Source organism: Gopherus flavomarginatus, chromosome 5 (genome assembly GCF_025201925.1).
Source record: "Gopherus flavomarginatus isolate rGopFla2 chromosome 5, rGopFla2.mat.asm, whole genome shotgun sequence".
NCBI lineage: Eukaryota > Metazoa > Chordata > Testudines > Testudinidae > Gopherus > Gopherus flavomarginatus.
This window is the reverse complement of record NC_066621.1, coordinates 155,567,232-155,581,328: the sequence shown is the minus strand read 5'-3', so window position 1 is coordinate 155,581,328 and position 14,097 is coordinate 155,567,232. Positions and strand designations below refer to the sequence as shown.

Here is a 14,097-nt window from a genome sequence, read left to right as displayed (position 1 = left end):
GCACCCCAGAGCCCTTTGAATCCCGGCCGCAGCTCCGGGGCGGGGCCGTGGCTGGGATTTAAAGGGCTCAGGGCTCCCCGCAGAGACCGGCAGCGCAGAGCCCTTTGAATCCCCTCCCGCAGCCATTGATTGCCCCCTGCCCAGACCCCTGTCCCAACTGCCCCCCAGGACCTCCACCCCCTATCTAAGCACCGCTGGTCCTTGTCCCCTGATACCCCTCTCCCGGGACCCCTGCCCCTAACTGGCCCTTGAGACCCCAGCCCCTATCTAAGCTTCCCTTCTTGTCCCCAGCTACCCCCTCCTGAGACACCCCCCGACTGCCCCCCAGGACCCCACCCCCTACCTGTCCCCTGATAAACCCCTGGGACTCCCATGCCTATCCAACTGCTGCCTGTCCCCTGACTGCCCCCTCGAACCTCCGCCCCATCCAACCCCCCCCTGCTCCCTGTCCCTTGACTGCCCCCCGGAACCCCCTACCCCTTCTCCAATCCCCAGTCCCCTTACCGTGCCACTCAGACCAGCGTATCTGGCTCCGTGCAGCTCCAGACACGTTGCTGCCATGCTCCCCCGCGGAGCCCACAGCCCCCCTGCCCCCCCCCCCGCACCTGCCTTCCAGATTTGAACACCTCAAAATTCAGGAGTGCTCAAGCTCAGTTTGGGCAGCTGTTACTTCTTTTCTCCCAAATCAAATATACTGATCCACTGTAACTTGCTGTAGAAACAGTAGGATAAAATTGAGCAAGAAATGCTTATTAGGACTGGAATTGCTATTTTCAACAGCCATTGCCTTTTTGTTTGTTTAAAAGGAAGACAGTGATACTGCATTGGCAAATTCCCCATAGAAAGAAAGAGTGGAACAAAAGAATAATAAAGGCACCTCAACTTTTCCTCATTTATGTAGGACAGTCTTATAATACGCATCCAGCTATCCTCCAGTCACACAAGCTGAAAATTGTTCCACTTTACTGCAGCTCTGTAACCATATGGGAACCAATCCTGTCTGTGTTTTGTGCACATCCAAAGTTCCTGCTGAATGACCCGCCCTGGGAGCAAGTTACCAGTGATCCAGGGCTGGGGTGGCAGGAGGTGTTGGGGGGACACTGGTGGGGAAGCCCAGCACTGGGGTGGCAGGGTGTGGGTGGGTGGGGGGAGAGCCCAGGACTGGGGCAGCAGAGGGGTGCAGGGGGGAGCCCAGGGCTGGGATGGGGGGCAGCGAAATTTTTTTTTGCTTGGGGCAGCAAAAAACCTAGAGCTGGCCCTGCCGGGTTCCCCCAGCCACCAGAGCCCCGGGCCTTTAATTTGACCCTGAGGGCTCTCAGCCACCTCTTCAGCTGGGAGCCCCTGGTTGATTTAAAATAAAGTATCACCTCCCCACCCCCAACCTTCCTTTTGGCCCACAGCTGTTTTGGTGGGGCGGCGCTGGGGAAGGAGGGTTTGTTTCCGCAGGGCTGGACAGCGTGTTTCTGCGGGGCTGGGAGGTTTCGGCCCTCAGCTGTTTTCTTTGGAGTAATGTGGCCCTCGCTGCTTTACGAGCTGTGCAGGCCTGCCATAAATCCTGACCATGAACCAACTCCATAGGTTTGAGTAGTCAAAGTTATGTTAAACCCTCTGCAAAATTCCTGCATTTTAAGTGCTTCCCCCTACCCCCACAGGTGACCACATGTGGTTTGCGCATCTGAAAAACAGGCCCTAGAGGACTTTTCCACCAGTATTACTGTAGTTTTACATTGATGAAGCTCTAGAAATCAGTGGAGCTCACTGGTGTAAAACTGGAATTAAGCGTTGGTAAATCAGGTGCTGAGAGAATAAATTGAACACCAAAATGCATGGGAATATAGTTAAGGCTGAACTGTACTATACCATGTGTCATCTAATCCTTGGGAGTTTTGGGTGTTCCCTCAAATTGTTTTGCACATTTGCAATTTTGCCTTCATAGTGGAAGATATGGGGTACATTTCAACTTTACCATTGCATTTCATGTTTTATTGACTTGCAGTTAGACATTTACTGACACTGTATAGATTAATGTTCTAAAAAATCTTGTATTGGTACTTTCAGGGTGGAGTTCCACCTCAGCCTCGAGCAGCTCATACATGTGCTGTGCTGGGAAATAAGGGGTACATCTTTGGAGGACGAGTGCTGGTTAGTAGTTATTTAATGAATATTTTATTGGCAACAATATTATTTTTTGCTAATTACTTACTGAAAGCAATTTATTTATGCAGTACCAATAGAGCCCAAAATGTCTTTGCCCCTAACCCATATGTTCTTCTTCGAGTGATTGCTCATATCCATTCCAGTTAGGTGTGCGCGCCGTGCGTGCACATTCGTCGGAAAACTTTTACCCTAGCAACTCGGTGGGCCGGCAGGTCGCCCCCTAGAGTGGCGCCATCATGGCGCTTGATATATATCCCTGCCGGCCCACCCGCTCCTCAGTTCCTTCTTACCGCCCGTGTCGGTCGTTGGAACAGTGGAGCGCGGCTTAGCTGACCTCCACTTCCCTAGCTACTCGTAGTTCTCGTATATAGTTATACAGTTATAATTCTTTTATATATATATTTGTATAGTTATACGTTTTTTCTCTGCTAACATAGTTAGATTGATAATTGTTAGCGGGGTTCAGGAAGTAGCCCCTTCCATGAACCCGGTGCCGGAGCCCATGCACGGCTCACCGGGTTTTAAAATGGGCTCGGCCTGCCAGAAGCCGATGCCGAAGGGAGATCCACACGACTCCTGTTTGAAGTGCCTCAGGGAATCACTTGACAGCTAAGTACCCCATTTGCAAGTCTTTTAAGCCGAGAACAAAAAGGAGCGGGATTTTCACTTACCCCTCCACCTTGGGCGCCGAGCGATGATCAAGCGGCTGGCAGAAGCGCCTCCTCGGCACCGGACTCCGCCGGTACTGCCAAGGCCTTTCGGCACCGGCCGTCGCCGGCACCGAAGTCGACTCGGCACCGCTCCCTTCCTCCGAGGTTGAGAGAGCCTACAATTCCTGCTGGTGCCTGACGGCTCCCCGGCACGCGCCGTGGTAGAGCCCCCTGCTCCTGCTGCTTCCGTGCCACCTGCATCGCAGCCAGAGAGCTCGCCTAAGTCGGATGGCCCGGCACCGACACCTGCAGAGGCACCGATGACATCGGCACCGTCGATTCCAGTCCCCCAGGGCCATTGAATCCGGTGCCTAACAGCTCCCCGGCACGCGCCGTGGTAGAGCTTACTGCTCCTGCTGCTTCCGTACCGTCTGCACCGCAGCCAGAGAGCTCGTCTAAGTCGGATCGCCCGGCACCGACACCTGCTGAGGCACCAACGACGTCGGCACCGTCGATCCCGGTCCCACAAGGGCCGTAGAATCCGGTGCCTGACGGCTCCCCGGCACGCGCCGTGGTTGAGCTTCTGCTCCTGCTGCTTCCGTGCCAACGGCACCGCAGCCAGAGAGCTCGTCTAGTCGGATCGCCTGGCACCAGCACCTGCTGCGGCACCGACGACGTCGGCACCGTCGATCCCGGTCCCACAAGGGCCGTAGAATCCGGTGCCTGACGGCTCCCCGGCACGCGCCGTGGTTGAGCTACTGCTCCTGCTGCTTCCGTGCCAACGGCACCGCAGCCAGAGAGCTCGTCTCAGTCGGATCGCCCCGCACCGACACTTGCTGCGACACCGACGACGTCGGCACCGTCGATCCCGGTCCCATAAAGGCCGTAGAATCCGGTGCCTGACGGCTCCCCGGCACGCGCCGTGGTTGAGCTACTGCTCCTGCTGCTTCCGTGCCAACAGCGCCGCAGCCAGCTCGTCTAAGTCGGATTGCCCGGCACCGACACCTCTGAGGCACCGACAACGTCGGCACCGTCGATTCCAGTCCCACAAGGGCCGTGGAATCCGGTGCCTGTCGGCTCCCCGGCGCGCGCCGTGGTTGAGCTTATTGCTCCTGCTGCTTCCGTGCCGACGGCACCGCAGCCACACAGCTCATCTAACTCGGATCGCCCGGCACCGACGCCCACCGAAGCTCTGACGACCTCGGTACCGTCGATCCCGGTCCCATGAGGGCCTTCGAATCCGGTGCCTGACAGCTCCCCAGTATGCACTGTGGTTGAGCCTGCTGTTCCCTCCATGCTGGAGGCATTACTAACGGCGAGGGATCTCATTGCCATGACAGAGTCGATGCTGCCTGACCCCGGCACCGCCGGTGCGGGTAATACAGTCTCTTCATGTGACCATCCTCTGTCAGCACAGCAGAGCGGCACCGTTCATGATCACGGTCCCGCAGACACTCCAGATCCTGTCGGCACGCCCGACACCACTTGCAGTCCCGGTGCTGTTTTCCTCATCGGTACTAGTCGCACTCGCTGCACCGGTCGGTATCCCATTCGCCGACCCGCTATCGGCACCGTTCCGACTCCCGGCACCGCGACAGGTACCTTGACTCCTGTAGCCTCTCCCCGAGCCTCGAGATCTCGGTCGACCTCCAGGCACCATTCTGGTTGCGGGTCTGGATCTCGTTCCAGGTACCGGTACGCATCCCGGTGCCGGTTCCCGGTGCCGAGTTGGGCAAGGTCCGATAGAGTCAGAGACTCTGCCTGTGCCTTCTTTTAGTACCTCCATGGCCATCCGGACACGCATGCGTGTCATCCCACATGCGCAGATCTTATGCTCAGGACCACGATTCTGATATGATGGCCAGCGGGCGCCAGCCCCGGAACCGGCCAAGAGTTCGCTGCCGTCTTGAAGGACGGGGGAAAAGAAAAAGGTACCCAGAGCATCCCTCCAGGCCTCGTTCGATGCAGCAGACTCTGCAGCCAGGACTCTGGCCTTTGGTGTCACCATGAGGTGCATCTCATGGCTCCAGGTTTTAAACCTCCGGCCGGAGCTGCAGTATGCCATTCAGGATTTACCCTTTGTGGTAAAGGCCTTTCGCGGCAAAGACAGCCCCAGGCTGCCAAGCCTAATGGACAATAGGGTCCTAATGCGCTCTCTCAGCATGCATTTGCCAGCGACCAAACGCAGGCCTTTCTGCCCCACCCGCCATACTCTGTGCCTAGCCAGAGACAGGACTTTGGCAAACGGCGAGGCCAAGGCGGTCGCAGACGAACGTCAGGACCCCTAAAGAGCCCAGGTCAAGGTCCCTTGCAATTACCACTGGGACCAAAGACGAACCTTCCAAGGTGCGCCTGAGGGCGGTGTACCAGTCACAGACCGGGATCCCAATCCCGCTTTCTCCTGGCGTGGCCCTAGTTAATTTCAGATCGCTGGATCCTGCGCACGGTGGAGCATAGATACCACCTCTAATTTGTTCCAGCCCTGTCCCCGTTCAGGGACCCCTCTCACGAGCAATTCCTCGTACAAGAGGTGCAGACGCCGATGGACGAAAGGGGCAAGGGGTTTTACTCCCGTTATGCCCTAGTTCCCCACTCGAACGCAGGTCTCAGACCTTCCTAGTCCTGCACGGACTCAACCGGTTTAGGATAAGGTTGAAGTTCTGCACGGTATCCCTGGGAACCATTATTCCATCCTTGCCTCCTGGGGGCTACTATGCCGCCCTGGATATGAAGGACGCGTACTTTCGCTACGCCATCTTCCCTCCGCACAGGAGATACCTCCGCTTTCTAGCTGACTGTCAGTACTTCTGGTTTACGGCCATAGTCGCCGCCTACCTTCGCTGATGTCGGATATGCGTTTTTCCGTATCTGGACGATTCGCTTATCCGAGGAGACTCTGAGACACAAACCACTCAGCGCGTGGGCATCGTCACGGTCTTATTCACAGGTCAAGGCCTGATGATTACTATAGAGCAATCCACTCTGGTTCCCACGCAGAGGTTGGACTTCCTAGGAGCTATCTTGGTCTCCTACCTAGCCGGAGCCTGCTTATCACAACTGCGGTTTTAGGCGATGGCAACAATCATCTGAGGTCTGCAGGCTTTCCCAACGACCTCGGCTCGTACTTGTCTCAGTCTCCTGGGTCCATGGTTGCCCGCAAGTTGGTAACCAAACATGCCAAGCTCCGCCTCCGTCCTTTCCAAGTCCGACTCACCTCGGCGTACTACCCGGACAGGGAGCCAATGGTCGTGGTAGTCACCGTTCCCTCGAGCACCTTAGGCTCCCTAGAGTGGTGGCTAACTCCCTCCCTGGTGTGGGCAGGGAGGCGGTTTCCTCCGCCCCAGCCCTCACTGCCCCTGACGACGGACGCGTCATCTCTCTGCTCAAGTGCTCACGGTCACCTCCGAGCTTAAGGCCTTTGGTCTTCTCGGGAGCTGGCATTCCACATCAATGCCCCAAAAATGAGAGTAGTCCGCCTGGCGTACCAGGGGTTCCAGCGGCAGCTGCGAGGCTGTTGTATCTCGGTGTTTACAGCCAACACAGCGGCCATGTGCTTCATAAATATCCAGGGAGGGACATGGTCCTCCCCCCTTTTGTCAGGAGGCCATCCATTTCCGGGACTTTTCCATGGCCCACTCGATGGAGCTGGTGACGTCCTTTCTCCCAGGCGTTCGGAACGTCTTGGCGCTTTGACTCAGCAGGTCTTTCCTGTCTTACGAGTGATCACTCTGCCCCATGTGAGGCGTTCTGCTTTCCAGAAGTGGAGATGTTTCCTCACATAGACCTGTTCGCTCACCGCGAGAGCAGAAAATGCCAGATGTTCTGCTCCTTCCAAGGTCCCTCCTCGGGATCGATCTTGGACGCATTCCTGATGCCGTGGAAAGGCCAACTCCATTATGCCTTCCCACTGTTCCCACTGGTTCATTAGGTCCTGCTCAAACTCCGCAGGGGCAGAGCGCGCATCATCATGATCACTCCAGAGTGGTCCAGGCAGCACTGATATACCACGTTGCTCGGCCTGTCAATAACAGACCCAATTACCCTGCCACCCCACCCAGACCTCATCACTCAGGGCAACGACAGGCTTCGTCACTCGGACCTGCAGCCTCTTCGCCTCACGGTGTGGCTGCTGCGTAACTGAGCCGGGGTGACAGGAAGCCTTCCACCTGGTCAACGTACCGGGCCAGGTGGAAGCGTTTCGTCTACAGCTGCAATACGCTCAATCTTGCTCCGGCTGAGGCCTCGATCCCCTCTATTTGGCCTGCCTCTGGCCTTCAGCGGCAGGACCTGGCGGTATCATCGCTGAGGATACACTCAGCAGCCATCTCTACCTTCCAGCCAGGCTAAGGTGGACGTTCCGTGTTCTCACGCTCTATGGGTTCGAGATCCCTGAAGGGCTTGGAGAGCTTGCACCCTCGGGTGCGCCGCCCAGCCCCAACCTGGGACCTCAACCTAGTTTTAACCAGACTTATGTCTCCCCCAGTCGAGCCGTTCACGACTGGCCCTCTGCTATACCTGTCTTGGACGACAACTTTCCTCGTAGCTGTTACATCGGCCAGACGGGTCTCCGAGCTCAGAGCTCTTATGGTGGTTCCGCCGTACACTAGGTTTCACAAAGACAAGGTGCAGTTATGACCGCACCCAGCTTTCCTCCCTAAGGTGGTTTCGGCCTTTCATGTTACCCACAGCTCAACGCAATGGGCACAACCATTGCACTCCTTGGACATCTGTGGAGTGCTCGCATTTATATTGCGCTGCCAGAACCATTTCGTAAGGTGCCCCAGCTCTGTCACGGTAGCGGGCCAAAGGGAGGGCTTGCTTGTTTTCCTCTCAGAGGATCTCATCTTGGGTGATGGCGGACTTCCGCACTTGTTATGATTTGGCTCATATTTCCCCAAGCCACATCATCGTACAGTCTACCAGGGCTCAGGCTTCATCTGCCGCCTTGCTGGCTCGTGTTCCTACCCACGAGATCTGTCGCGCAGCTCCATTGGTCCTCGGTCCATACCTTTGCTTCGCAGTATGCCCTGGTTCGACAGTCAAGAGATGCTGTAGCCTCTGGCTCAGCAGTTTTCATGCTGCCACATTTCACTCCGACCCCACCGCCTACGTAAGGCTTGGGATTCACCTAACTGGAATGGATATGAGCAATCACTCGAAGAAGAAAAGACGGTTACTCACCTTTGTAACTGTTGTTCTTCGAGATGTGTTGCTCATATCCATTCCACACCCGCCCTCCTTCCCCACTGTCGGAGTAGCCGGCAAGAAGGAACTGAGGAGCGGGTGGGCCGGCAGGGGTATATATCAAGCGCCATGATGGCGCCACTCTAGGGGGCGACCTGCCGGCCCACTGAGTTGCTAGGGTAAAAGTTTTTCGACGAATGTGCACGCGCGGCGCACACACCTAACTGGAATGGATATGAGCAACACATCTCGAAGAACAACAGTTACAAAGGTGAGTAACCGTCTTTTCTTCAAGGTGTGTCCCCTTATGGGTGTTCCACTACTCACCCTCCTCCCCATTACTTCGGAGTTCAGACATGAACTCTGCGGTAGAGAAGAAACTGAAGGTGGTTTGGCTGCAGAGCACTATATAATCTCCAAAAGCAGCGCAAGATGGGGGAGCTCATGTGCAGTCCAAATGGGCACTGCTACTGAAAATCTCCAATCACAGGCACAGAGAAGCAGACTCACATGAAGTGGAGCACTCACAGGGACACACATCTCAAAGAACCTCAGAGTACGTCTACACTACGGGATTATTCCGATTTTACGTAAACCGGTTTTGTAAAACAGATTGTATAAAATCGAGTGCACGCCGCCACACTAAGCACATTAATTCGGCGGTGTGCGTCCATGGTCCGAAGCTAGCGTCGATTTCTGGAGCGTTGCACTGTGGGTAGCTATTCCGTAGCTATCCCATAGTTCCCTCAGTCTCCTCCGCCCCTTGGAATTCTGGGTTGAGATCCCATTTCCTGATGGGGCAAAAATCATTGTCGCGAGTGGTTCTGGGTAAATGTCGTCACTCATTCCTTCCTCCGGGAAAGCAACAGCAGACAATCATTTCGCACCCTTTTTCCCTGCCTCGCCCTGGCAGACGCCATAGCATGGCAACCATGGAGCCTGTTTTGCCTTTTGTCACTGTCACCGTATGTGTACTGGATGCCGCTGACAGAGGCGGTACTGCAGTGCTACACAGCAGCATTCATTTGCCTTTGCATGATAGCAGAGACAGTTATCAGTAGTTCTGTACCAACTGTTGTGCCATTGTAAGTTGGCAATGAGATGACGGTTATCAGTCGTTTTGTACTGTCTGCTGCTATCGTGGGTACCCCGGGCTGAGGTCGGCCGGGGGCACAAAGACAAAAATGGGAATGACTCCCCGGGTCATTTCCTCCTTTATGTTGTATCTAAAAATAGAGTCAGTCCTGCCTAGAATATGGGTCAAGTGTACTAGAGAACCAGAGAGCACAGTCGCTCCATGTCAGATCCCACAGAAATGATGAGCTGCATGCCATTCTAGGGGGTGGCCCTGCAACAACTGCACCCATTGCTTCCCTGCTCCCCCAACCCTCCTGGGCTACCATTGCAGTGTCCCCCCATTTGTGTGATGAAATAATAAAGAATGCAGGAATAAGAAACAGTGACTTGTTAGTGAGATAAAATGAGGGAGAGGCAGCCTCCAGCTGCTATTAGTCCAGGCAGGACATTAAACGGTGCAGGGGAGAGGAGCCCAGCATCCCGCTGCTATGATAGTCCAGGCAGTACAGAATCTTTTCTTTACACATGAAAGGGAGGGGGCTGATGGAGCTCAGCCCCCAGTTGCTATGATGAAGGCGGTTACCAGCCGTTCTGTACCATCTACTGGGAATGACCAGGAATCATTCCTATTTTTACTCAGGCCCCCCTGGCCAGCCTCACCTGAGGCCAGCCAGGAGCACTCACGGGCTGATGATGATGACAGATAGCAGTCATATTGTACCATCTGCCACCGGGGAGGGGAGGGGAGCGGATACTGCTCTTCACTGCCGCAGCATCGCATCTACCAGCAGCATTCAGTAGACATAGGGTGACATTGAAAAAAGTTAAGAAATGATTTTTTCCCTTTTCTTTCACGGGGGGGGAGGGGGTAAATTTATGAGTTATACCCTGAACCACCCCGGACAATGTGTTTGACCCTACAGGCATTGGGAGCTCAGCCAAGAATGCAAATGCTTTTCGGAAACTGCTGTGGACTGTAGGATAGCTGGAGTCCTTAGTACCCCCTCCCTCCCTCCATGAGCGTCCATTTGATTCTTTGGCTTTCCGTTATGCTTGTCACGCATAGCCTGGAGATTTTTTTCAAATGCTTTGGCGTTTCGTCTTCTGTAACGGAGCTCTGATAGAACAGATTTGTCTCCCCATACAGCGATCAGATCCAGTATCTCCCATACGGTCCATGCTGGAGCTCTTTTTGGATTTGGGACTGCATTGCCACCCGTGCTGATCAGAGCTCCATGCTGGGCAAACAGAAAATGAAATTCAAAAGTTCGCGGGGCTGTCCAGAGTGGTCACAATGGTGCACTGTGGGATACCGCCCGGAGGCCAATACCGTCGATTAGCGGCCACTCTAACCCTAATCCGATATGATAATACCGATTTTAGCGCTACTCCTCTCGTTGGGGAGGAGTACAGAAACCGATTTAAAGAGCCCTTTATATCGATATAAAGGGCCTCGTTGTGTGGACGGGTACAGCGTTAAATCGGTTTAACGCTGCTAAATCGGTTTAAATGCGTAGTGTAGACCAGGCCTCAGTTACTGCACAGGGTGAGTAACCCTCTCTTTTGATCTGGGGAATTTTCAGACTGTTGTGCTGAGCTACATGGGTACAAATTTCTTTTAGTAGAATGTTACTTAAATACATAGTATCTAGGAAGATCTCTGAAATACTCTACCTTATCATATGCCTAATTTAAAACACCTGTTTTTGAGCAGTTTTTTGTTTGTTGTTTTGTTTTAGCAAACTAGAATGAATGATTTACACTGTCTGAATTTAGACTCTTGGATTTGGTCTGGAAGGTAAGTTTGGCCATGTGCCACTTAGTTATAAATAACAGATTGGAACTATTTAACAGTAGGTTTTAATGGTATTATAGTAGCTTTTCTGGGAAGAGAACGGGAGGTTTTGAACTATTTCAACAGCTGTTATATTATTATTTCAATTTAATTTAATTTGTAGTGGCTACTAAACTGTTCTCTGTTGTGCTCCAAGGACCACTGATGCTATCAGGCAAATTTTCAGCACAGCTTTTAGTAATTTAGTTGCCTCATTTTCAGATATGGGCAAATTATCACAGATTATACTGAAATTTTACTTCGATATGGCTTTTTAATATTACAGTCCCTATAGGTCTTATGTTATGTAGATGAGACTCTTCATTATAGTCTAGATTGGGGAAAGGTTTTAATGTATATCAAGACAAACATTTAAGAAAACCCTCAAAGAGGAGAATTTACAAGGGAAGAATCTTTCATAAATATTTACTTTTTGATAAAGTTTGTCAAATTATTTTTTTGCTTCCTATTTTTACGCTTGGTAGGGAGCATTTGTGATAGAACCCACTAGAGAAGAGGAGTCACTGTTTCTATATTGATTTTCATGTAGCTATTTTAGACAAATAGGAAGTTATGTTTGATGGCCATTGTGTCTGTTCTTCCCTACATTGCCTAACTGTCATTTCATGCAAGGCAGGGAAATACAGTGTCTTCGAGTGTGTGTCTATGTGGATCCCACTCTAAGTGCATGTGTGTTTTGCACAAGATCAGAATCTTTGAACAACAGTGTCCTTGGGGCCACTCCTGCACCTGCATGGTTTTGCACCCCTCACCACCATCCAATACAGAGCAGCTGTGATCACCCCTCAGTTCCTTCTTGTTATCCATTGCAGCGAGACAAAACAACCAGTGCCTGCTGCTACCACTTAGTGGAAATTTCTTTTCCTTTGATATTTGTCATCTAGTTAGTCAGTTTGGGTTAATTTCCCAATCAAATCATCTTTTTTCTTTAATTTTATTTTAAACATTTAATTTTTCTCTGGTGCTTTGCACCACTATTGTAACCTACAGTGGCAAATTCTAAGCGTTTGGGCTTCTTGTGATGGACTCATTCCTCTTACAGTCAGCCATAACCACTACCATTTTTGTCTTAACAAGAACCAGGTGCCAGACCACTGTTTGGTTTGCCCTTTTTTTTTTTTTTTTTTTTACCAGAACAAGGAAATCCAGAGACACTTGGTTAAAGTTGTATCTTCTTGAGATCTCAGTGAGAGAAATTTCAGACCTTGAAAAAAGAGCATTAACATCTAAAATAGGATTGGTCACAGCTAGGCAGTGCCCCTATTAGCTGGCATGCAACACCTAACTTCCAAAGAAAAAAGAGGGTCTTCGTCCTATCCTAGATCTGAGAAGAGTGAACAAATATATATACTGTCTAAGATTCAGAATGATAACATTCTCCATCATCCCTTCTCTTCAGGCTGATGAGTGGTTTGTGGCTCTTGATCTTCAGGACATGTACTTCCATATTGCAATCCATCCAACCCACAGGAATTATCTTTGATATACAGTAGAGCTCAGTCATTACCAATATAAGATTGTACTATTCAGCCTGTCCACAACACCAAGAGTCTTCACAAAATGCCTAGCTGTTGAAGTGGCCCATCTGAGGAGACATGCCATTCACGTCTATCCATATCTAGACAATTGGCTGATCAGGAAGTCTCATCAGGAAGTTACCACAGCCCTGAACTATGTCTTTCACTTCTTCAGATAGCTGGGCCTCGTGATGAATTACAAAAAATCCTCTCTCAACCCATTATAGACAATAGAGTTTACAGAAGCCTTAATCAACTCCAAATTGACAAAAACATACTGTCATGGGGGACTGGCCCCTTTAAGAGGCAGCAAGCCCATCCACCTGGGCCTGGTAAATTGCCTTCTAATGGGACTGAAGAGAAGACACCAGTCATATATAAAGAGTCAAGCAGCAATCAGGAAGGGGGAGACAAGAAGGGGCCGTTTGGATTTGGTGGAAGGTCTCAAGAGAGCAAGGTGCTAGAATTCTTCCTGAGAGCAATAGTGGAGAGCTGTTGCAGCAAGAGAGTCGGTAAAAGCACAGAGCCAGGACAGCAGCAGAGGAAGTTTGCCCAGTGACCTCTTTTGAACCAATGGAGAAGGAAAATCCAAGTAAACAATCGTATGGGCTGGTGTTCCAGACAAGTAACAGCTGGGAAGAATCCAGGATAGCCTAAGATCTTAAGAGTCGAGAAAGCTCAGAACCAGGACAGCAGTGGAGGGAAGTTTGCTGGCTGACATCTTTGAGCTTGTCTCCTGCAGGGACATGGAAGTCCAAGAGAATAATTCTGATTTGTGGGAGAACCCAGGAAGGACTAAGAACATAAACCCAGCATGGGCAGACTTTGGTTACTTTTGGATTTTTGTTAAATGCAAGGCAGGCAGACTCTGTTTGTTTTGCACTTTTCATTTGGGTTTCAAGTTTGGCTAGGGTACACCAGGAAGAAATGTTAGTACCCGCCAATCTGATTAAAAAAGGGAGACTGATGAAGAGCCTGATTTTTGTATTATGATGATGGACTATATGTTGGAGGGTTATTTTGAAGCATTTATGTTAATAAATTAGCCCATAGTAAAGGCATTATTGAATAAAAACGTGAAGATAGAGTTTATGAAGACCTGTATGTTGGAGACACTGAGGCTGTGGCACTTCTAGCCAGAGAGGACACTCCAGAAGGACCTGCCTTGTTACACATACCTTTCTGAGGACAGATTTCACCCTCACTAGATAACCACCAGCATCAAAATGAATCCACCAACCACAGCAAGAACCTGCCTCAGACTCCTAAATCACATGTCAGTATGCATGTGTGTGACACCAGTAGCCAAACTTAATCTACATTCAACACAAAACTGGCTAAGCTTCGTTTCACTCTTTGGATCATCAAATGAGCGTGCACGTTGTGATTCCCTCTTACATTCTGTCACTGAATTTTTGGTCCAACCCAAGAATGCTCAGAATGGGGTACCCGTCTCTACACCACCTCCTTAAAAAACACTGATACAGATCCATCAGGAACAGGTTGGGGCATACCCCTGGACCATCTCCAAATACAAGGAATTTGGGTTCAAAAGAACATGATCCTACACATAAATATTCTAGAATTACAAGCGATAAGATTAATTTGCACAGCATTCCTACCTATTTTAAAGAATTTCTGCTATGCAGGATCTCAC

General features: G+C 51.3%; 1 protein-coding gene across 3 annotated transcripts in view; it reads left to right on the top strand.

Moving 5' to 3' along the window:
- The window catches only part of KLHDC1 (kelch domain containing 1), a 56,185-nt gene that overhangs the window by 21,155 nt on the left and 20,933 nt on the right, over positions 1-14,097 (top strand). For all 3 annotated transcript variants that reach the window (XM_050954722.1, XM_050954721.1, XM_050954720.1), the window contains 2 exons: positions 2,059-2,142; positions 10,808-10,866. In XM_050954722.1, the coding sequence (XP_050810679.1) occupies positions 2,059-2,142; positions 10,808-10,866 (143 nt within the window). The remainder of the gene's footprint in view (positions 1-2,058; positions 2,143-10,807; positions 10,867-14,097) is intronic.